The 25,273-nt window shown below is 33.6% G+C and overlaps 1 protein-coding gene across 3 annotated transcripts in view; it reads left to right on the forward strand.

Annotated features, from left to right (window-relative positions):
- Nucleotides 1-21,838, forward strand: part of ERCC6L2 (ERCC excision repair 6 like 2) — a 151,852-nt gene extending 130,014 nt beyond the window's left edge. For 2 of the 3 annotated variants that reach the window (XM_074202816.1, XM_074202818.1), the window contains 2 exons: nt 9,815-9,996; nt 13,543-21,838. In XM_074202816.1, the coding sequence (XP_074058917.1) occupies nt 9,815-9,996; nt 13,543-14,485 (1,125 nt within the window). In that variant the 3' untranslated portion in view covers nt 14,486-21,838. Of the gene's footprint in view, nt 1-9,814; nt 9,997-13,542 lie in introns of those variants that run through there. The other variant, XM_074202819.1, reaches the window with a different exon arrangement.
- Nucleotides 21,839-25,273: the final 3,435 nt, after the last annotated feature.

A 25,273-nucleotide genomic window follows, 5' to 3' on the forward strand; every position in this document is an offset into this window, starting at 1 on the left:
TCTGACTCTTGAGTTTTTCTCTAGAAGAGTACTATAGAAAGTAGCTTTGTAGAGATACATTTTAATATTTGTTATGTGTTTCTTAATCACCCCTTTAAAACAGGGAGCATCTCATTGCTTTCTTTTTTTTCCCCCCCCAAATTATCTTCTCTTAAATATTTTGCTTGAGAATGCAACTCTTCAAAAAATGAGTATGCATTTGATGATTAGGAGATTTTACCACCAGCTGATGACTTGAAATGGACAAAATACTCATGCTTTTGATCTGTTGCCTAGCTTTATTATGTTTTCTGAAACATCTTAAACTTCTAGGGCTATGTGGGAAAGGTAGGATGAGTGAAAGGAGTGGGAATTAGTATCATCTGCATAAAATATCAATATATTTCTGAGGTGATTTAGAAATATAGCCTGGGTTGCTGATACAATTTCTTCTGCCAAAATATTAACTAGTGACGATTCCAAGATATCTTTTAAAACTTGTCTCCTGAATTGTAGTGTTTCCTTTCCACTTGATACAAGAGGGATTAAGCACCATCATCTTTATTTGATTACCCCATATTCTTTTCTGGAACTCACATTTGTTCAGAATTTTGCTTCAATTTTTCCCCCTTTCTTGAATGTTAACAGAAAAAGTTTCTTTGCAGATCTCTGTACTTCTGAAAATGCTTTTACTGTATCAAAATTCTCCTATTGTGACAGATGCTAATACAGCTCTATATTGAGAGGGGGAAAAGAATATCATTCTGCTTCATTTTCATTCATTGTCATCAGATTCTACTTTCTGCTACTTATTGGAAGGAGTCTAAATTTTTCTTTTTTTAATTAAAAATTAACATCTCTTTTAATTGGGTCCTTCTATAGGAACTGTCTTACTCAATGAAATGTTATTTTACAATCCATCACATTGAAATTCTCTAGATGCTTTTGAGGATGGAGGGACAAATAAAGGGAGTTCTAAGAGAAAAATCTTAGCAGAAATGTTTTAAATGGTTTAACTCCTTCTAGAGGAAGAAAGTTCAAATGTCATAGAAGAGTAAGTTAAAACTAAAACATAACTGATAGTTCTAAAATGTGATTATAATTATTTATAATTAATTATATCTAGATTAAGTTTAAATCATTAGACCTGAAACAACAATTGTTTTTGTTTTGTTTAGTTTTGTTCCCACAAATTTTATGTTTGATATAGCCTTAGTGGGCAGGCAGCCTAGTGATAGAGAAGTGACCTTTGACTCAGAAAGATCTGGGGTTTTAAGTCCTCCATCTGACACATACTGTGACTGAGCAAGTCACTTAACCTCTTAGGTCTCCAGGCCACTGTCTAAGAATATAAGTTTCAGAGAAGGAGCTGATCTGCCAAAGAATGCTTTTCACTGCTAATTCCCTGTACTGATGGTTTCATGACCAAAAAAGAAAAAAGAAAAGAAAAAAGATACCCTTAATGAATATTCTTGACATCTTTAAAATAGTTAATGGATTTCATTTTTTGAAAATACATATACTACATATTTAAAGCAGGGATTTCTACATTTTTATTTTTTTGCAGGTAAATTTTTCAGCTATTAGAAAACTAAATAACAGACCAATAAGGAGCTTTATTTGACCAAACTAAATAAAGCATGTGCACTAAAATCATTCTTGAACAAGCCATCATAAATTCAAAGATAAATGTGTGAAGCAAATTTTTGTCAAAATACGAAAAAGAAACTAGGTTGCATAGTGGTTAGAGTGTCAGCCTAAAAGTCAAGAAGACTCAGCTTCCTGAGTTCAAATTCAGCTCAGACACTTCCTAGCTGTGTGACCCTGAACAAGTTACTTAACCCTGTTTGCTTCGGTTCCTCATGTAAAATGATTTGGAGATGGAAATGGAGAGTTACTGCAGAATATTTTCCAGGAAAATCCCAGATGGGGGCATGAGTACAATCAGGTTTGAAGTCTAAGAGGCAGGATCTAAACACAAATGTACTGAGTTCCAGTACTCCTATTATTTCTTTGTACTCAATTGACTAAAATATATTCACAATAATGTAACTAATCTACAAGTATAAATGAGGAGAGTAAGTTACACAGTTAAGTAAATATTAAGCATCTAAGGTCAGATACATCTGACTCCAGGACGAGTTCTCTATCCACTGCACTACCTAGCTGTCTCTAAAGGACTTCTCTGTAAAATTGGGTACAAAAAAGTCTTGTGGAAAAAGAAGAAAAGAAGACAGACTTGGATGAGGACTTAAAAAGCTTCAGTTTCACCTAGTTTACTTTCATGTATATATCACTGGAGAAAAATTCTGTCTAATTTTGGTTTACTTAATTTTCTTGAGTTTCAGTTTCCTAATGTAGAAATTGAGGGAGTTGGAGTAGATAGCCCCTAAACTTCCTTTCAGTTTTAAATCCTATGAATTATTCACAGAACTGTAATTTTGCTTCCAAAATTTATGAAAATGTGTTTGTTTTCAAAGCTTGTTGAGGAGTTAAATGCTATTGAGATGGATTGAATTTAATAAAAGTACAATTGTAATTAGAAGTCATAATTCATATCCTTTCATATTCACAATTCTTCATTGAACAATATTGCTATTACTGTATACAATGTTCTCCTGATTCTGTTCACTCCACTATATATCAGTTCATGTAAGTCTTTCCAGGTCTGTTTTTTTCTCTTTTTAAAACCTTTTGATAAACAACTGTAATCATGAAAATCCATTAAAAGATATAAGAATGTTCTGTCACACAATGGCATACATCACAGGATTATATAAGTGACCATAGTGAAGTAATTTTGTTATTGGCATTAGGAAAACCTAGATTCAAATCCCTCCTTTGATGTTTGTGGCTTTGGGCCAGTTACCATCCCTGGACCTCAATTTCCTCATTTCCACAATTAGGAGTTTAAACACTGGTCCTTCTACCTCTAGAGTCTATTGATCTATGACCCTATTCTGTGATTTCAAGATTGAAGGAAGATTAGGGATCCTCTAGCCCAAACTTCCCCCTTCATTTTACAGATAAAGAAATTGAGACCTTGAGAGGTAAAGAATCTTGGACAATTTCCATAAAATCTGATTCCAAATTTATAATTCTTCCAGTAATCTATATTGCTTTAGTAAAAAAGGATGATAGTAATGACAGGAGAGATAGATCACATGGTGAGAAATCAAGGATGATTTCAAAGTTATATATATGACTAACTGAAAGGAAGAATTTCTAGACAGAAAGTTCAGAAGATTGTTGACTTTGGGGGAGAGATGAGTTCTGTTTTGGACATGTTGGTTTTGAGATATCTATGAATGGGGGTAGCTAGGTGGTGCAGTGGATAGAGCACCGGCCCTGGAGTCAGGAGGACCTGAGTTCAAATCCAACCTCAGACACTTAATTACATAGCTGTGTGGCCTTGGGCAAGTCATTTAACCCATTGCCTTGCAAAAAAACCTTAAAAAAAAAGAGATGGCTCAAATTTCATATAGATAGTTAGTGACAAGGGACCAAGCACAGGAAAAAGACTATGCCTAAATATATGTGAGAGTGAAGAAACACAGAGAAAGAGTATATACAGGATTCAGACATAGAACTTTTTTGATAGAACCCTCTTTATTCATTTTTCACTTCTAATCATAGAATTCATGAAACTTCCTGCCATTACTTTATCACTCATCTTGATCACCAAATGTACAAGGTGTGAAGGGTACATGAAGCTCTAAAATGTGTTTTTTAGATAGTATAATCAGTAATGATTAGAAGTCCATACCTTATAAAGAAGAAAAAAATAAGGTGACAAGCAGAAGTTGGCAGTCCCATATTAAAATGACAAATATTCTAAGATATTTGAAATTGATCTGGAAGGAACTTTAAAGGCATTCTTCTCCAATCCTATCCTTTACAAATAATAAAACTGAAACATACAGTACTAAAACCAGAATATTTTGTATTTTCTTATCTGTGTTTATGTTCCCCCAGTAAAGTATAGGTTCCTTGAAAGCAGACTTTTTCTGGATTTACTCTTATTTTCTAGTGTCCAGTACAGTGGTTGGCACATAATAAGTACTTAATAAATACTTGTTGAATTAGGGTAAGGGTGGGAGTGGAGGGTGGGGCAGAATAGAGAACAGTTTGGACAAAAAAAATATAAGCCTCTGCAGCTGCCTTTTTGGCTATTTTTCCTGATACTATTTTTAGTTGTTAGTATATCAGATTAGGCAGGTGCCCAGGTGAGTACCAGTGCCAGAGAAAGATGATGACATAGGTATTGTAGTTAAGATTCTTAGAGGGAAATTGGCTGACTTTTAGAGACAGTTTATCAAATAGTGTCTGTACTTTTTGTGAGACTCAAGATTTAGTCCTCAACTTTACCATTGAAAAACACATTTTTATCTACTTTATCAGTGGTGATCAAACCTTGTAAATTGGTAAATTAATTGATAATCACTCTGATAAAAACTGACTGATTTGCCAATCAGTTCATTGTAAATTACAATGGGAATGCCTTTTCTGTGACTATATGCCCCTTGTCTTCTTTTATACAGGACATTCTCTTTCCAGTATCTAGATATCAAGGCTATGTGATTAATAATCAAAATGTTCCTTTGTGAATATTAACTTTCTTCCACTTTTGATACAGTTCACTACAACTTTTCTGGAAAGGAAGGCTTCCATGTCAGTATTTTCTCCGGGTTCCCCTTGGGCCTGTATGACTTTCCCTTCTTGATTTACTTTGCTTGAAAAATATCGTTCATCCTCCATACTCTAAATGTGTTCTGTGTGGAGGGCCATGATCTGTTTTCTTTATACTTCCTTGGGTTTCTTATCAGCTGCTATGGAATCTTCTATCTAAACAGGTAACTCCACTATCTATATGCCTGTCCCTATTTCTCTTCCAGGCTCCAGCCCTATATCATCATTTTTCCAACTGACAAATCACAATTTCATTGTCTTGTTGGCATCTTAAATTCAACATATCCTTGGGCAGATCACTTAATCTCATTAGACTAATGTTTTCTGTTAAGTGAGGGATTTGTTGTCTTTTATAGCTCTAAATCTATTATTCTATGTTTGCCTTAAACTTAAACTTGCCTCTCCAGTGACCTTCCCTATTTGAGTTGAGGTCTCAACTCTCTTTCTAGTCACTCAGGTTCACAATATCAGTCATTTTTGACATTTCCCTCTCCTTTGTTCCCATAATCAATTAAGTTTTTAAGTGTCAGAATTCAGTCAACTTGTGCCTCTTTAAGAGCTCTCATAGTTCACCTGCTCTTCATTAACAAGGTCACAATCCTAGTTCAGGTACACATTACATCTCATTTGATATATTACAATAGTCTTTAATTTGTCTCCCTGCTTCTGGGATCTTACTTTTTCTAATCTTTCCCCCTCATAGCTACCAAAATATCATAAGGAATAAGTCTGATCATGTCACATCCCTGCTTAAGAATCTTCAGTGGTTCCTTAGTCTTTCAAGAATAAAATCTATCTGAACTCAGCATTTAAAACCATTCTCTTTCTGATTCTGGCCTCCCTTTCTATGCTTCCCTGACCTTAATTTCTGTTGCACTCTTGATTTTCTAATCAAATTAACCTACTTGCTCCTTTCAGAAAATAATAATCTCCAAGCCTGCATTGTATTCCCTCCTTTTCTCTACTTCTTAACATCCTCAACTTCATTCATAACTACTCATATGCCACCTTTTCCATGAGACTTAGTACAGTCCCTCCTTTCTCCAATTATCCTGTATTTGCTTGTCTATGAATGTATTTTATGTATCAGTAGAATGTAAATTCCTAGGTGGGAGGAATTCCTTTTATTTTTGTCTTTCTATCTCCAGTACTTGCTGTAGTGCCTTGTACATGATAGGTACCTATTTAATATTTGTTAAATCACATGTTTCAAGGTAAAGAGGAGCAAAAGACTCTAGATTTAGAACTGCAAAAGACATTCTTCATTTTATTGATGAGAATATTGTAAGTTAAGGGACTTGTCACATGGGTAATGTAATCTGAATTTGAAACCAAGACTGATTTTAATAACAGTACTATTGACCAGGTCGGTCAAACCATGGTCATCACCACAATCGCTTTCCTATTTCCCCTATCCTGAATGCATAATAATGTCCCATTGGTTGCAATCCCTATAGTGACCCAATTTTTGCCTTCCCCAAATTTGTTAATATCCTCACCACCAGAGTCCTTGGCATTGTAGTGCACCATCAAAAACAAATAAGGTCTTATCAATAAAAATGATGCTAAAGAAGGTGAATTTCCAGTTGTTTTGCCCTGCAAGGCATAGTTAGAACCAGTTTTGGTGTTATCCAATCCAATCCATGTTGTTGAATTGTTTCTCCTTCCACTTCATTTTACAGATGAGGAAACTAGGACAAACAGGGTTAAGTGACTTTCCCCAGTTCACATAGCTAAGAAGTATCCGAGGTCAGATTTGAACTCAAGTCTTCCTGATTCCGGGACTGGTGGCTCTATCCTCTGTACCATCTCTATGTCCCATACATGAAAGAAATTCCCATTTGAAGACTTCCATTGAATGAAATCCCACCACTTCTCAAGGCAGTCATTTCCAGTTTTGGATAAGTCTAATTACAAGAAGTTTTTCCTAACATCATACCTAAATTTTGCTTTGCAACTTCTGCTCATTGTTCTGGTGCTGATCACTGGAAGCAAACGGAACAAATTTAATCTCTCTTCCACATTTCCCTTGAAATACTTGAAAACATCTATCATGACCCCCTGGAGTTTTCACTTCTATAAGCTAAACATTTCCTTCAACTAGTCTTCATATATATGATGGACTTAGAACTAACCTTGGCCATGCTGATTGCTTTCCTCTGGGTTCTCTCCAGCTCCTCAATGTCTTTTCAATGTATCTGGTGCCCAGAACTGAACACGGTATGCCAAATGTGTTCTCATCAGGTCAGAGTACTGAGGGAATATCCCCTTTATTCCTAGAAGCTATGACTTTCCCTTCTAATGATACAGTTCAAGATCTCATTAGGGTTTTTTTGGATTCTACATTATACTGCTGACTGATTTTAAACTTACAATTCTTTTTTTTTTTTTAGATTTTTCAAGGCAATGGGCTTAAGTGGCTTGCCCAAGTCCACACAGCTAGGTAATTATTAAGTGTCTGAGGTCAGATTTGAACCCAGGTACTCCTGACTCCAGGGCTGGTGCTCTATTCACTGTGCCACCTAGCCGCCCTAAACTTATAATTCTTTAAAACAATCCAGAGCTTCCCAATTTTTCCAGATTTCCTGTTATGCACTATAGGATTCTATTATAGTGATGTACCACAATTTATTTAACTATTCCATTCTTATTGGACATTTAAATGATTTCCATTTTTTTGTAATTACATCTATTATTGTTGTGGAAGTCTTTATACAGATAGCTCATTTGGGTTTTGTTTTTATTTTTTTGGTAACTTTCAGCATATTATTCCCAACAATGAAATTATTGGGTCAGACAGTATGATCATTTTGTGACTTTTGCCAAATTGACGTACTTCAAAGGACCCCACCACCTTTATGTCACTTGTCCCCAGGTTCATTTGCAGTTCTGGGCATTTCTGAGCCATTGGACAGTCACATCTGGCTGCAACCAAAAGAATTTGACAGAAAGAGAAGACCCACATGTCTAGTTAAGAGAATCCTAGTTAAGAGAAACTGTTTATAATGAATGATTTAGAGAAGGGATTGAAAGAAAATTTTTATAACATGAAGCATAAACTTAGAGAAACTTGCCAAGGTTGGAAAGACCTTGAGTAATTACATAAACAAACATTTGCATTGGCTGACTATAAAATTGGGGAATACTTAAAGTGGAGTGGTTTTTCTAAAAAAAATTATTATTAGCTCTATTCTTTTTCCATATACACTCATGTCAACATTCTCAACATTTTCCTCAGTACTGGCTAATTGTTGCTGGGGTTTTATCTTAAGATTGCAAGTTTTCATGATGCTTTATTGTGACCTTTTTTTTAATATTTAGCTTTATTATTTTGTTTTAACAATAAAATAGTATTAATTTTATAAAGATAATAACAAAAATAATAATCATAATAGAGTCCTACACCAGAAGTCTGTTTTCTTCACAGACAAGTCAAATCCCTATATTACACATATAGACTTCAAAATTTCCTTGAGGATTCAACCAATACTGGAACTAGGTCATTCTCAAGGATAAAACAGCTGTCTACTATCTCTGGCACATAATATTAATATATCAAAACTTAAGAACAATGTTTTTGTTTATGATTTTTATAGATTTAACCATTATAAATACTCATAATCTATTTTGAGCTTTTAATGTTTATTCAACTTGAATTCATTTTCCATCATGAGAAAACATCAGAAAACAAATTCTTTTGAACTTTGTTTTTAAAAAAACACATCTTTTTTCATATAAAATAATGATTTAAAATTTTTTTAGGAAAGGACTAATATTATGAGAATAATGCAGTCTATGTTTTCTTCCAGGCTGAAGTGTCTTTGTTCAACATAGCAATTCTGCCCTTTGTTTTTCTATTTAACAATAGATTTTAAAGGGAATGATTGATTTTGACCTGATTTAGTATGATACTAAAAATTGGCATCTGAGGTGCTTATAAAGGTTAATGTCTTCTTCCTAAGACAGAGTTCAGTCTGCTGTCTTAAATGGACATATCTTCCATATCTCACCATTTAAAAACCATTTTTTAATCCACATTGGTTGATGTGATGTATATAGTTCACTGCTTAATAGTCATATAAAAGAATGTGCAGTACTGGAATTCACTTCTTATGGAAGTCTTCACTTTAAAAAAACAAAACAAAATAAAACCAACTGCATCTTAATTTATTCCTTTGCCAATATAATCTAAAAGAAAATAATTTTGTTATGTGCAAGTTTATCGAGTGGTTTATCAAGTAGAAAATGATTGTTTTCTTATTCAGTATCTTCTTGGACAATTATTATTTTTTGAAGGTTGAGAAAATGATTTTTAACACAGTGGGATATTTCTGCTGTTGTTTGTTTTGTATTTTGTATCAGACTTGAAATTTTCTTGATAATGGGAGCTTCTACTGATGAGGAAGTTCCCTGTAACAAGGGAAATTGGTACTTGCTCCTTATCAGAGTTCACAGAGACTTTCTTTTAACCATGAGGGAGAGATAAAATTATTTACCTAACATCACATAGTCAGTATATATCAGTTAGAACTGGAACCCAGGTGTTCCTGATCTTACAGCAAACTCTCTACCCTCTATATACCATACTGCCTCTTCATATAATAAATATGACCCAAAATTCCAGCCAACTGTGACTGTCTTCCCTGAATCACTAATAAATTATTTAAACACAATGGGAGATTGAAAAGATAAAAAAATTATTCTGCCAATCACATAAAAATTGTTTATCTATTTCTCTGACTGTATAAATATAAAATGCTTACTTTAAATTTTGTAAGAGAATTCAATTTATGAATTTTTAAGAAATAATATAGTATCAAAGTACAGATTTGATATGGAATTTGTCCTGAGATAGTTATTTTAGTTTATTAGGTTTATTTTTAAAAATATGCCCCATGAATAACGTTTAAGACATTTTATTGTGGAAATTTCCTCCATGTTCTTTTTTAAAAAAATTAAATCACATCAAACCCTTTCTCTGTGACTTATCTATGTTGAGTTCTAGGTTAAAAATCATACCTGATTTCAGTTAAATATATATTCCTAAGTATTTTATGGGGGGGAAATAAAATTTTTCCATGAAAAATGAAAGTAAAAAACAGATATGATGTTCTTTTTTAGATATTTGTATCTTTTATTTTTTTAGACATATGAGAAGAACACAAAAGATTCATATACAAAGATTCTTGAGAAGGGACATCAGCCAAATGAAGAAAACAACTTGCTTCCCCTTTATATTACACATCCTGTGATTTATAAAAAGAAAGATGTTCACCATGTAGACCAGACTACTTTCATAATGGGAGTAACTCCAAAAGGAATTCGAAGGTCAGTTGCTAAAAATAGAATTGATTATTGAAAAAATAAGTTGTTGAGTAAATTCTATCAAATAATTTATAACTTTTTATCTAAAGTCCAAATTCTTTGAGTTCTGTTCATATGTGGAATCTGAATATTTGAGAATGTAGATTTATCTTCTGAATTAAAATAGATCTAAAAATCTTTTTTATGTTCTAAGTAAAACACATCCAAATATGAACAAATTGCCTGATAGTACTGCAGATGGTTTTATAGATTAAAGACAGATTTGCAAGGCCACACCTCTTCAGCACAACTACTCATAAATGAATTTGGAGCTAACCTCTTAACTATTTTACAAGTCATTAGAGGGCAATAATTGACAAAGGACAGTGATTATATTTAACTATAGAAACAAGGGCTACTAATCTATATTCAAGAATCTTATTGTTGTTGAAATCTTTTAGACATGTCCAACCCTTCAGGACCTCATTTGAATTTTCTTGACAAGGTTAATAGAGTGGTTTACCATTTCTTTCTGTAGCTCATTTTACAAATGAGGAACTGAGGCAAACTGAGGCAAAATTTGTCCAGGGCCATTCTGCTTGAAAGTGTCTGAGGCCAGATTTTTAACTCAGGGAAAGAGGTCTTCCTGATTCCAAACCCCTTACTGTATCCACTATAGCATAGTTGCCCAAGGATCTCTACAGACTACTAATGTTATCTTTGTTTTATTGTAGTTTTATGTGTTTTGTTAAATATTTCTCAAATATGTTTTAATCTGGTTCAGGCAGCACTCTTGAGTGCCACATATTTGACACCCAGCCGTAAGGAAAATAAACATTTTGGGCTTTTCCTCAGCTCCATTTAAAAATATTAGCCACAGTAATACTTTGTTCTTCCATTTCTCTTTTCTCTGCTCAAGAAATAAACAATTGTTGCAGTGAATAGAGTACTAGACTAGAAGTCAGGAAGACCCAGACAAGCTGTATAAACCTCTTAATTTCTGTCTGCCTCAGTTCCCTTAATTGTACATTGAAAAAATACCTACCTCCCAAGATCCTTGTAAAGATTAAAGGATTGATTTGTATAGTGCTTAGAACAGTTCTTAATAAATTCTTGTTCCCTTCTTTCCCTCCTTCCTTAAGGAGACTTGGAACCAAGAAACAAACAAGAAGAGATGTCAGTATATGTTTTACCTCTTCTTTTCCTCAGTGTGGTACCTGTGATAAATTACTTCACTCCTTTGGTACTGAGTTACCTAATATATAAAATGAGGACATTGGACTAGGTGACCTCTCAGGTACCTTAGAACCCTAAATACCATGGTGGGGAATTTGCACTGCTCTTTACATGGACTTCTCACCTCCACTTTCACTTTGCTTCAGAAAGAGGCATACAAACAGAGCACATTTAGCTGAAATCCGGCCCCCCCAAAAAATAAAAAATAAAAATAAGCAAAATTAGAGTCTTTGTATAATGAGCAAACTATTTCTGTTATGTATTTGGGGATGGGGGAGATGTTAACTATATGTGAAAGGACATTTGAAAAGGAGAAAAGAGGTATAGGAGAAGGAACCTTGGATTTAGGGTCAAAGAATTGTATTCCTGCTACTTGGTACATTTTGGGGCTAAGTCTGGGGTTTAAATCGGATTTGGACTAAATTAACTCTGAGGTTCCTTCCAATTCTCATCCTTTGATTCTAGAGTTAGTTATCTTCAGTCCCCCTTTTTTTAAAGAGGCTCTTGTGATACCATCATAGTGGTAACCTGGAAGAATTAATGTTCCTTTCAGAATAAAGAGACTAACATAACACCTTGATTATGACATGTGACTCATTCATTCGCTAGCAAATGTTAGTTTTAAAGAACAGCAACCTCAAGTCCAGTTAGATAAAAAAACAGAAATGAAACTAAATTCTTCATCAGAACTCATTTTGTAGAATGCAGTATCATATACAATGAGGGTATCTACTTATCTCCAGAGAAAATATGATCAGAGCCATTTCTTAATCTAAAGAGAATAGAACTGTCATGTTATAACTGAAGTCATCTTTTTTGGCATAGTAAATCTGAAGCTTATTTGGCAGCCCTGGACACAATACCAAGTTTGTAGATAAAGACATGAGCATCTAACCTTTTCATTTAATCCTGCCAATTAATCACTTAATCTTCACAAGCACAAATATTTATTAGAAAGTCCATGAAAATGAATTTGGATGTGATTAATAAACAAAATAGTCTTAATCTCCATTTGTTTCATATGAAATGAAGAATAGATCCTTTTAAGGCCTCATTTGCTTCCTTACTTTGGATCTCCAAGAAGAGTACTGCTAATATCCAGAATGGAAATTTGGAAACTTGTATATTCCTTGCAAAATTTTCTGATAAAGATGCAAATGACTAATATAAAATGAGGAAAGCAACAGCTGGATTTTAGGAAACCTAGAAAAATATACTGATATATTACTAGAAACTTTTATGATATAGAGACTAATAAAGAGAAAAAAGAAAATATAAAACTTGCTAAACAAGGAGAAAGAATGGTGATATGGAAAGTTATATACCCATAATTAAGTAATGATTTGAAATAAAATATTACATAAATATGAATACATCTCATTATTATTGTTATTGATTATTATGATTTTTAAGGATATATTTTACAAGTGCTTTTCTTAGAATTTTAACTCCTATTAATAGGATTGCTGATTGGGAAAAGTTTAGTTTTCTTTGATACATTAGGCAAAAGAATTTCGTAAATGTAGATTGCTAAAAGACCTTATATTTAGGATTGTCAATTATATGTCAAGGTAACTGTGCATTTATGGCACTTGAAAGAGCTAAAATAAAAACTCTTTTCCCAAAATGTTTTTTTTTAATTTTAATCATTAAGACCAATTTGACTTAATGCCTAGGTACTTTTAACCATTACATTTCTTAAGACTGAAATTTTTGTTGTTCAGTACTTGTTTAACTGTATCTAATTCTGTGTGACCTCATTTAGGATTTCTTGGCAGAGGTAATGGAGTGGTTTGTCACCCTCCTTCTCCAGCTCATTTTTATAGATGAAGAAACTGAGGTAGACTTAAGTAATTTGCCCAGGATTACACAGCTAGTAAGTGTTTAGGACCAGATTTGAATTTAGGGAGAGCAATCTTCCTAAATCCAGACCTGGAACTTTATCTACTTTGCCACTTAGCTGCCCCACAGTCAAATATGATATAGCTTTAAAATATGTAAAAAATAACGCATGGTAAAAGCACATAATTCTTTGGGAGCATTTGCTAGCAAAAAATCAAGTAGCTGAAAAAAAATATGATGACATAGAGAGTAAACATTTTTTCTTTGGCCATAAGCCTAGGTTAACCTTTGATTCTAGCTGTGGCATCATTTGATATTCTCCTGTCAATTAAAAATACTTATCTATTATAGATTTTTAGACCTCATGGATTAAATTGAAAGATCATATTCCTTTTCCTAAATTATCTATTATTAATGTCTCAGTCTCCCTTTAAAGTAAAATGAAAGGAATTTGTTCCTTAATTGTTCATTAATTGTTCGTTGGTACTACAGGAAGCAGTTTGAAGAAATGGCTTCTTTCTTCAATTCATCTTCTGTGGAAGAATTTGCTGGGCATGTAACAAGTGCTACATCAGAAGAACGCCAGAAAATACTAAGAGATTTCTATACTTCCAGGTATCCAGAAGTAAAAGAATTTTTTGCAGATTACGATTCAGAATTGATTAAATCTGACTTTGAGGAAGGAAAAAATGTTAAGACTAAATCTAGAAAGAAAAAATCCCTGATGGAAAAAAACCTGTCAAATTCTGGTCCTTCAGAGTTTAAAATTTCAACAAGCAGGACAGAACAAATTTGCAGTCCAAAAAGGCATAAAGGAAAAATGAATAAGTTTCAGAATAATGATTCCTGTGGAGAAGTTTTGTCTCATAATGCAGAAAATAAGGAACTACCCAGTGTTTTTACCCAAGAGATTGTCAGTGGGAAAAAAGGCCAAGCATTCAAAGATACTTCAGTATCCAACTCCTTGAACAGTAAATCTGAAACATGTAAGAGAATGTTAGTAAATATTATTAAGGACCAACAGGACTTTACAAGAACAGACTGTTCAAGAAGCGAACCTCTTTTGAAATCTGAAAACAAAAAGATAGAAAACCAAATGTTAGAGGACAACACTGTGGTGGACTTACTTGGTGACACTTCTATTCTTGATGACCTCTTTAAAAGTCACGGGAACAGTCCTGCACAGTTGCCAAGGAAAGCTCTTTCAAAGCCTGTGGAAAAAGCAAAACAGCGGCCAAGGGATTTCTGGGACATATTGAATGAGCAGAATGATGACAGTCTTAGTAAATTCACTGACTTGGCAGTAATAGAGATGTTGTGTGAAAAAGCACCCTTTGCTACATCCACTAAAAGAAATGAAGAACTTGAAATGCCTCTTTGGAAATCAAATGAGAAATTTTTGTGGAAAAAAAGGGAGGCAGATGATTCACATTGAAAATTCAACCAGCAAGTAGTGTGATGCCTAGAAATAGAAGTGAATCACAAAACCTGTAGAGGTCAGCTATAAATATTTGTGTTGGGAGAAATGCTAAATTTGATGAATTAAATTCATTTCTGAGAAATGTATTAAACTTATCTCTATCCTTGGATTTGGTTTTCCTTCTCAGTAGATGAAACATGTTCAATGTAAAAGTATTAAAAAACATTTTAACTGATTTAATATATTTAAATCTCATTGTTGAATAGGCTTCTGTCATAAAATCCCCTCCACTAAAAGAAAAAAGGAGTGTACAATATAATGGACCTAGTACCTCATTAGTCATCAGAAAGCCTAGATTATATAGATATTTACCATGTATATGAACGAGTCTCCCTAAAATCCACTAGGCGAAGCTGTCTTGATTAGTAAGTAAATGCAAATTTGCCTAGCCTGTTGTATCAAGTTGGCCTCAGACCAAACCAAGATTCACATTCCATGTAGTAAATGACCCAGACCATCTTGCCATCTGTCTCTTTTGCTGTCCATACTGTTCTTCCTAAAGCTGCTTTCCATCTCTTATTCTGAGCACTTTAGTCACATGAATAAAACTATAGTTTGAGGAAAGGGGATATCTATCAGGGAATTAAGTCCTTGTCCTTTTGACTCCTCTAACAGACCAACAACCTTCCCTAGCAACCATTCCCCAATATGTATTGTTTCCTGCCATTAAAATGTAAGCTTCTTGAGGGTAGGGACTGCCTCATTTTTAAAAAATATTCTCAATTCTCATTATTAGCACAGTTCCTAATACATAGTAAGCATTTAATAACTGCTTTTTCAACCATTAATTTATTCATCTATAAAATGAATGGGATTGAATTCATGCATCTTCAAAATTCTTATTCCTTACGATTAGTCAATGCAGTATCATCCCATCTCCTCCTCTTTTTCTTCCTTTAACCACCAAAGATATACTTTATTTCCCCCAAAATAAGATCAATCTTATATTAATTTTTGCTACAAAAGATGCATTAGGGCTTAATTTTATGGGATGTCTGAAGATAGTCATTCTTGCTGGAATCATTATTGATCTGTTCTTCTCTCTGCAAAGAAGTTCTTCATGTCTTTAGGGTGATGAGCACTGACCGAATCCTAGACTAGCAGACCTCCTCCACTTCACAAAACAAGTGGTAGCATTAAATTGACCCAGGTTTTTTTGGTTTCAAGAACATAAATTCCTGAAACATGTTCAATCTTATCTTTCTTTCCCTTAGTGATGTTTAGAGGTTGGTCTTTTTTCCCCTTCAGACATTAAATGTGCTTGTTATTCATTCATTGTGTCTATCCAGTTGCTCATTTATCAATAAGTTTCAAGTTTACATAGGCATATTTAAGGTGCCCATGTATTTACAAATAATTATAATTTGTATTTTTATTTTAATTATTAATGTCAATTATTTTTATATTTAATTATATATTTTATAATTCAATATGCCCATTGTATGTTTCATTAGATGTACTAAATGCATCTGTCTGACAGTGTTAACTGGGACTTATTTTAGGGAAAGGACTTATATTATGAACATACTGAAAAAAAATTATGCTAGGGTTTTTTTCCCAAGGGAAACATGGTAGTGACTCCTCTTTCTCACCATACCTTGGAAAACCTTAATTCAAGTATTTTTTCTTTTAATAATTACATTATTATTCTAACATTTTTGCAATAGTGATATTTTGATGACACTTTGATTTCATCTATGCCTTCAGGTTGTGTTACTCTTCATGTTTTCCCATAAATACTTCAGGTTGTATCCACAGATCACATTGGAGACTTTCCTTTAGATCTCTTACCATTGCAATGAAGCACAATAGTCTTATTTTCTCTCACTCTCTATTTTCATTCTATGAAGAGTTCCATTTTTCATTTCCAGTTAAGCATTTCTTTTGTAGCATATTTTATATCCGTTATCCTTTGTAATTCTTAGACAGTAATAATTTGTAGTCATTTCATGCCTATTACTACCTGCTCATTGTCCTTTCAGAATTTACTTCTTGGGAGAGTGTTGCGGTCCTGTCTATATATTGCTATAACATCAGTGAAATAGTGTTGACATAAAAAAGATAGGTCTTTATTTCAGGGAGAAGAAGCAACTTAGTATCATTAAGAGTGCTGTAAAATATCCCAAATATCCTCCTCCAGTATAATTGTTGTCTTTCAGAAGGTATTATCCAAGATATTGCTATTGTACATAATTCATGTATGTATGAATAGTTATATGTTTATATATGTGTACTGTGTGTGTCTATGGACAAAGACATACATATGAATTGTCCATTTTACTATATATTTGAAATAAGCATTTTGTTTCCTAGTGGTTTTTGTTATGTGGAGAATTAGACTGAATATTTTTGAGCAATTTCTATCTCATTTAGAATACTACACAATGTTCCCAACCTTTGTTCCAACCTAAAGCAGCCCATTTAACGTTTGAATAATTATAATTTTAAAGAAATTTTTCCCTACCTCCAACCTAAATATACCTCTTTGAAACATGTAAAAGAAGATTTTTCCCTCTTCCAAAAAAAATTCCATTAGATTTTTGAAAACAGCTAACATGTCATCCCCTTAAGTTTTCTCTTCTCTAGATTAAGTATTCCCAGTTCCTTTAGAGAGTCTTCCATATGTATCTACCTGAAGTCCTTAACCATTCTTCTTACCCTTTGGATATTCTCTGGCTTAACAGAGTCCCATCTTAAAACATGGTGCCTGTAACTGAAAGCAGATAGGGCAATGTTCACCAGAACAATTTCCTATTTTATCCTAGACCCTATGCCTCTCTTAATGTAGTCAAGGATGTTCTTAACTGTCATCTTCCACTGTTGACTCATTAAAATTTTCTCTGAAAATTCCTGAATGTTTTCAGACCAAATGATCTCTAAATGGATAAATAGAACATTTATTAAGCACTTAATCACTTCTTGAGTGAGGAGACTGTCTTCTGCCTTTTTTTTTGTATCCTCACTTAGCCAAATGCCTAGCATATGGAAGGTGATTAATAAACACTTAGTGACTCACTGACCACTCACCATGAAGCAGGAATAGGACATAGAAACAAGCAAACAAGAGTACACATGCTAATAGTGGAAGACAAACACAGAAGAGGAGTTGGAAAGCAGGGTTGTGGTTTGGTTTGGATTTGACCAGAAATTGAATCAACAGCTCACCTATCAGAGTTCATAATAGTACAGTTTGGGAAGAAGTGAGCTGGCAAACATAATATTATTTATGGAGATATTTCTCTATCTTGCACTACTAAAGTTAATTTTTTTGAATCTAAATGTGGACCTTTATATTTGTTCCTGATAAATTATATCTTATTAGACTTGACCACTGACCTACTCCATCAAGATGCGTTATAATCTCCCTTCCCTTTTCAGACACCTACACTGCAAAAATGAGTGAGGTGCACCTATATGATTGTTAAGGTTCATTTCAAATCAAATTCTGTCATTTTTTCAGCTATGGAATCCTGACCTTTGAATCCTAACTCCACCAACTACCATCTTAGCTGTCCCTATTGGGTTTGTGTCAAAGATAAATAACTTGGTAAAAATTATTTTCTATCCCTTAATCATTGATAAAACTACTAAACAATAAAAGGCCAAGAAGATTTCTTCATTGGAGTTTCTTTCCAAGTGAACATTAAAACATTAGGGACTGCATTTTGTTTCATATTCAAACAATTCTCAATCTACCTCATTCTTCTATTGGCTAAATCATATCTTTCTATCTTTTCCACAAGAGTTTTTCAGAAAAGTTTAAACTGAGATCTTTTGTCTAGTTAATTCTGTAAAAAATTAAAAAAAAGAAAGTACGGTTATGTCTTTTCATGATCACATCTTTCTTCCAAGATACTAACTAACTATTTTTTTAATAATACAGTCTAAAAATTTTCTATGAATCAATCTGATTCACTGGCCTAGTTTGCAGATTCCATTCTCTTCTCTGATTTCTTTTAGTGATTAAATGATGTCAAATTGAATAAAATGTTTTAGACTTCAAGACCAGAAGAGTGGGGTTCAAGGTCTGCCTCTGACACCAAACTGAAACAACTATAAGTAAGTTACTCAACAAGCCACATTTTTCTCCTCTATAAAATGAGAAAAAATAATACTGTTAGTATCTACCTCATAGAATAGTTGTTAAGTCAAACAGAAAGCATTTATTAAGTGCTTTCTAGGTGCCAGATATAGGGGGAATAAAATTATAGAGAAAAACCAAACCCTGCCTTCAAGGAGCATATATTCTAATAAGGAAAGACAACTCGAGAGCAGTGGTCAAGGGCAGTGGGGCGAACCAGAAGTGGAGCCAAGAGAGTGAATTACGATTCACTAGGAATTCAGAGTCACGACTGGCCCTGCATGTCCTCAAATAGAGATTCCATGCAGAAACTCACTAGTGAAAGGAGGGCCACAAGAGAAGAATTTCCAGGATGAAAATGCATTTGGAACAGAGTTGGTAAAGACTAGAGAGTCAGTAATTATGACCAATAGTTTTGAGACCTTAACATAGCACAAAATACATATCTAAAGGCATAATATTATTTATCTATTTATTTTGACTATGTGTGTGTGACTACAAAATTCTGAAAATCCATGTCATTGCTTTATAGTGATACCATATATGAGAACTGAATAACCAGTTGAAACAAACTCTTTTATACTGTTGATTTTAAATACAGTATCATGACTAAACACTCAGTTCTATTTGGTACTCTTTAGTCCTTATCAGGTATAGTTTAGTTTTAAACTGGAGTGTGCTCATTTTATGATTAGCAAAGTGATCAATTTCTCCCATTAGAAACCTGGAGTTATCATAGTCCTTCTGCCACTAAGTTTTCAAAAGTGCTCTTGGCTTGGAAAAAATATACTTATCCTTCTAGAAATATTTTTATTTAGGGAAGAAGAGGGAAAGTCTTTTCTTAGATTTTCTTTGAAATGTCCACTAATAAATAGAATGCAATCATATAAAATTCCATTTAAATGAAATGTAATAGAAGCCACACAAGGCAAAACAAGTTGATTTTATGCAAGGATTTTTATTATTAAGTTGAGGTAGGAGATCCTCTGGTTTTCCTGAGATTTAAACTCAAAAGTACATTTTTTTGTTCACTCATTATAGTCTTGTTCAGCTCTTCATGATTCTATTTGATGTTTCCTTCTCCAGCTGGTTTAACAGATGAGGAATCTTAGGCAAACAGGGTTAAAGTAACATGCCCAGGATCACACAACTAGTAACTATCTGAGACCCAGATTTGAATGCAGGAAGATGAGTCTTCTTGACCTCAGGCCCAGCAACTCTTGTCCACTATGCCACCTAACTGTCCCTAATGACATTAACTGTTCTCAAAGAATTAAGTTGTCATATTTTACCCTAGAGTATATGTAGTATTTCTCCCTGCTTTTATTTGACTTAAAAAGTTCCAGGATGTCTCAGGTGAGAGGTGGAAAACTATCATACAGTTAAGCATGTAACAGTTATCCTTGACTGCTTCTCCTTCCCTCCCAGAAGTCTGATAAGGAAATAAGTAAAACACTTGGAATGGCAGGGAAACAACATCTGGGGGAGAGATCCAAGTCCCCGAGTTTTCTCATCTTTTTTACTTTTAAATGTCTTCCAGATTGCCATTCCTTTCTTTTCTTTCTTTGAGGCTGTGGTTGAAAAGCAGTAGAAAACCAGTCAATCAGTTTATTATGCACTGATTCCTTGCCAGGCACGGTGTTCTAAACACTTGTGATAGACCAACAACTGCTTCTCCCTTCTGTCACTAATAAGCTGCTAACATCAAAGGAAGAGCTTGGACAGATCCTGAAGAGCTATGATGGTGGAGGGGAAGACCCACAGATGACAGGCCAAAATAGACAAACTAACCAAGACCAGAGTGGGATGGGGATTCCAGCTGCCATGAAACCTTAACAGCTGACAAGCTTGGACCTAGGGACTGATCACAACTCTTTTCTTGTTCACAGAGCCTGTCCTGGAGGAGTCCAAACAGATAAACCCTTCCTTTAATGTTTCCTATGACTTCCAAACTGTGAGGAGGTTTAGAGCTGTAAACCAAGCAAGTCAAGCAAATTTAGTTTTACTATGTTATGTCCAATAAAATATGTAATGACATGACAGTTGCATGTATAATCTAAAATATGAATGATCAGAAATTTTCCAGGTCTAGGGTAGGCACAGAGGCCTGGAGATTGATTTCTGAAAAATATTCCACATCAATAATATGTATGTTCGGCATAGTGGCTGGCAAGCAAGTGGAGAAGTCAGGAATACTTAGGTTTTATAGTTACTGGCTTTGCAACCCTGAGCAGGTCACATCACTTCTCAGTGTTCTAGGCAGCTCTGCAAGACTAAGTTACAGAGAATTTGCTGACCTAAATTAGGAGCAGGAGCTTACTTCCTCACTCAAAAGTGCCTTATGCCAGTGAAATAACAGATCTAGCCTCAGTTTCAGATTTCCTAGAGCCATACTGAATTAGATCCAATTCATGACTAGCATCATAAGCCATGCAAACTTACAGGCTTTGATAAGTAATAAGAGATATCTCAGCTTAAGGGAAAGCTACCTAAAAAATTGTCAGATTGCAAACTATACCATCTAGTAGACAAATTACATATTTTACTCTCTGGCAGCATAGTGATATGTAGGTTTCTGTAGGTTTTCAGGAAGTAGTATGCAACCCAAGTGTGAACTTTTGATGATATAGTATCCCAAATGTTCACCTGGGAAACTCATTGAATAAACATAAAACCTGATGATAAAGAAATTATATTATTATTAGCCTGCCAAATAGTTGTCAATTAAATGACTCCTGAAAAAGATAATAAAGACCTAGTTCAACTCATTCTTGTATTCTAGGATGTTTAATTCAGATATCATGAAATATAAACTGGTTTTCTTAATTATCTAAACTAGAACTGATTCAAATATGAAATATATATGAATATCATGATATTACAGTGAATAATTCAGACTGGAACTTTGATTCACATCTTTCAGGTATCAAGGTTTTAGTAAATAGCTTGAAAAAATAAATTTGTGCCCTTTTTTAACCTCTTTTTTAAAATTTAATTTTGAATTTTATAATTTTCCCCCTAATCTCTCTTCCCCCCTCACCCCCCCCCCACAAAAGGCAGTATGATAGTCTTTACATTGTTTCCATGTCATACATTGGTCAAATTGAAGGTGTTGAAAGAGAAATCAAATCCTTAAGGAAAAAATAAGGTATAAAAGATAGCAAAATTATGTAATAAGATAATTTTTTTTTAAATTTAGAAATAATAGTCTTTGGTCATTGTTCAAACTCCACAATTATTTCTCTGGATACAGATGGTATTCTCCATCATATGCATATCTATATATATATCTATATCTATATATATATATATATATATATATATATATATATATATATATCCCCAAATTGTCCCTGATTATTGCACTGGTGAAATGAGCAAGTCCATTAAGATTGATCATCAATCCCATGTTGTTATGGTGTACAATGTTCTTCTGAATCTGCTCATCTCACTCAGCATCAGTTCGTGTAAATCCTTCCAGGTTTCTCTGAATTACCATCCCTCCTGGTTTCTAATAGAACAATGGGGTTCCATCACATAGATAAACCACAATTTGTTGAGCCATTCACCAATTGAAGGGCATTCACTCAATTTCAATTCTTTGCCACCACAGAGCTGCTATGGATATTTTTGTAAAAGTGATGTTTTTACCCTTTTTTCATGATCTCTTCAGGGTATAGACCCAGTAGTGGTATTGCTGGCACAAAGGATATGCATATTTTTATTACCCTTTGGGCATAATTCCAAATTTCTCTCCAGAAAGGTTGGATGATTTCACAGCTCCACCAACAGTGTAATTAGTTTCCCAGATTTCAACCAGCATTGATCACTTCCTTTCTGGCCATATTGATCAGATGGACATATGAAGTGGTACTTCAGAGATGCTTTAATTTGCATTTATGTAATCAGTAAAGATTTAGAGCAGTATTTCACATGACTATAGATAGCTTTGACTTCCTTATCTGTAAATTGCCTCTGCATATCCTTTGACAATTTGTCAGTTGGAGAAATCACTTGTTTTTTAATAAATTTGACTCCGTTCTCTATATATTTAAAAATGAGTCTTTTGTCAGAAATACTAATTGTAAAAATTGTTTCCCAATTTACTACATTTCTTTTGATCTTGGTTACAGTGATTTTGTTCGTGCAAAAGCTTTTTAATTTAATGTAATCACAATTATCTAGTTTATTTTTAATAATGTTCTCCATCTCTTTCTTGGTCATAAAACTGCTTCCCTTTCCATACATCTGACAGGTAAACTATTCCTTGATCTTCTAGTTTGCTTATAATATTGTCTTTTATGTCTAAATCCTGTACCTTTTTTGATCTTATCTTAGTTTAGGTTGTGAGGTGTTGATCTAATCCAAGTTTCTGTCATACCAACTTCCATTTTTTCCCAGAAGTTTTCATCAAAGAGTTTTTTTTATCCCAAAAGCTTCTCTTTGGGTTTATCAAACAGCAGATTACTATAATCATTTCCTGCTATTGCACCTAGTCTATTCCAATGATCCAGCACTCCGTTTTTTAGCCAATGCCAGACAGTTTTGATGACTGATGCTTTATAATATAATTTTAGTTCTGGTAGGACTAAGCCACCTTCTTTTGTATTTTTTTTTTCATTAAATCCCTGGAAATTCTTGACTTTTTATTTCTCCATATGAATTTACTTACAATTTTTCCTAACTCATTAAAGTAATTTTTTATACTTTTGATTTGTAGGGCACTAAATAAGCAGTTTAATTTAGGTAGAATTTTCATTTTTACTATATTGGTTTGGCCTATCTATGAGCAGCTGATATTTGCCCAGTTATTTCAATCTGATTTTATTTCTGTCAGAAGTGTTTTGTAGTTCTTTTCATAAAGTTTCTGAGTCTGTCTTGGCAGGTAGACTCCCAAGTAGTTTATATTGTCTGAATTTACTTTGAATGGAATTTCACTTTGTAGCTCTTTCTGCTGTAACTTGCTAGTCATATATAAAAATGGTGAGGATTTTTGAGGGTTTATTTTATATCCTGCAACTTTCCTAAAGTTACTAATTGCTTCTAGTAGTTTTTTAGATCACATTTTTAGGATTCACTGGGTATACCATCATATCATCTGCAAAGAGTGAGAGTTTTGTCTCTTCCTTCCCAATTCTAATTCCTTCTATTTGTTTTTCTTCCCTTATTGCTAAAGCTAACATTTCTAATACAATATTGAATAGTAGTGGTGATAATGGGTATCCTTGTTTCACCCCTGATCTTATTGGGAATGCCTCTAGCTTATCCCTGTTGCATATAAAGCTTGTTGATGGTTTCACATAGATACTGCTTTTTTATTCTAAGGAACAATCCATGTTTTTAGTAGGAATGGGTGCTGTATTTTGTTAAAGACTTTTTTAGCATCTGTTGATATAATCATATGGTTTCTGATAGATTTGTTATTGATATACTTAATTATATTAACAGTTTTCCTAATATTGAACCAATCCTGCATTCCTGGGATAAATCTTGCTTGATCATAGTTTATTGTCCTAGTGATAACTTGCTGTAATCATTTTGCTAAGATTTTATTTAAGATTTTTGCATCTATATTGATCAGGGAGATAGGTCTGTAATTTTCTTTCTCTGTTTTGACTCTTCCTGCTTTAAGTTATCAGTACTATATTGGTGTCATAGAAAGAATAAGGCAGAGTTCCATCTTCACCTATTTTTTCAAAGAGTTTATTGATATAGAACTGGAATCAGTTGTTCCTTAAATGTTTGAGAGAATTCATTTGTGAATCCATCTGGGTCTGGAGATTTTTTCTTAGGGGATTCAATAATGCCTTGCTGAATTTCTTTTTCTGGGATAGGCTTATTTAGGTATTTAATTTTCTCTTCATTTAAACTGGGCAACTTATATTTTTGTAAATACTCATCCCTTTCACTTAGATTATCAAATGTATTGACATACAGCCAAGCAATATAATTCCGAATTATTATTTTACTTTCCTCCCCATTTGTGGTGAGTTCACCTTTTTCATTTATGATACTAGCAACTTGGTTTTCTAATTTCTTTCTTTTTTTTTAATCAAATTAGCCAGAGGTTTGGCAGAGTTTTTTTGGGGGGGGGTTATTTATTAGTGCAATGGTTTTCTTGCTTTCAATTTAATTAATTTCTCCTTTAATTTTTAAAATTTCTAATTTGGTATTTAATTGGAGGTATTTATTTTGTTCTTTCTCTAATTTTTTTGCTTGCATATTTAGTTCATTGATTTCCTCTTTCTCTAATTTATTCATGCAAGTATATACAGATATAATATATCCCCTGACAGGCACCTTGAGTGAATCCCATAGGTTTTGATATGTTGTTTCATTATTGTCATTATCTAGTATGAAAGAATTAATTCTTTCCATAATTTGTTGTTTGGTCCACTCATTCTTTAAAATGGAGTTATTTAGTGTCCAATTAGTTTTGGGTCTATATCTCCCTGCCCCTAATATTGCATGTGATTTTTATTGCATTATGATCTGAGAAAGATGTATTCACTATTTCTGCCTTTCTGCAATTTATTATTATGTTTTTATGCCCCTAGTATATGGTCATTTTTTGTGTTAAGTACCATGTACTGCAGGAAAAAAGTATATTCCTTTCTATCCCCATTCAGTTTTCTCCATAGATCTATCCTGTCTAGGTTTTC

Source organism: Macrotis lagotis, chromosome X (assembly GCF_037893015.1).
Source record: "Macrotis lagotis isolate mMagLag1 chromosome X, bilby.v1.9.chrom.fasta, whole genome shotgun sequence".
Taxonomy (NCBI): Eukaryota; Metazoa; Chordata; class Mammalia; order Peramelemorphia; family Peramelidae; genus Macrotis; species Macrotis lagotis.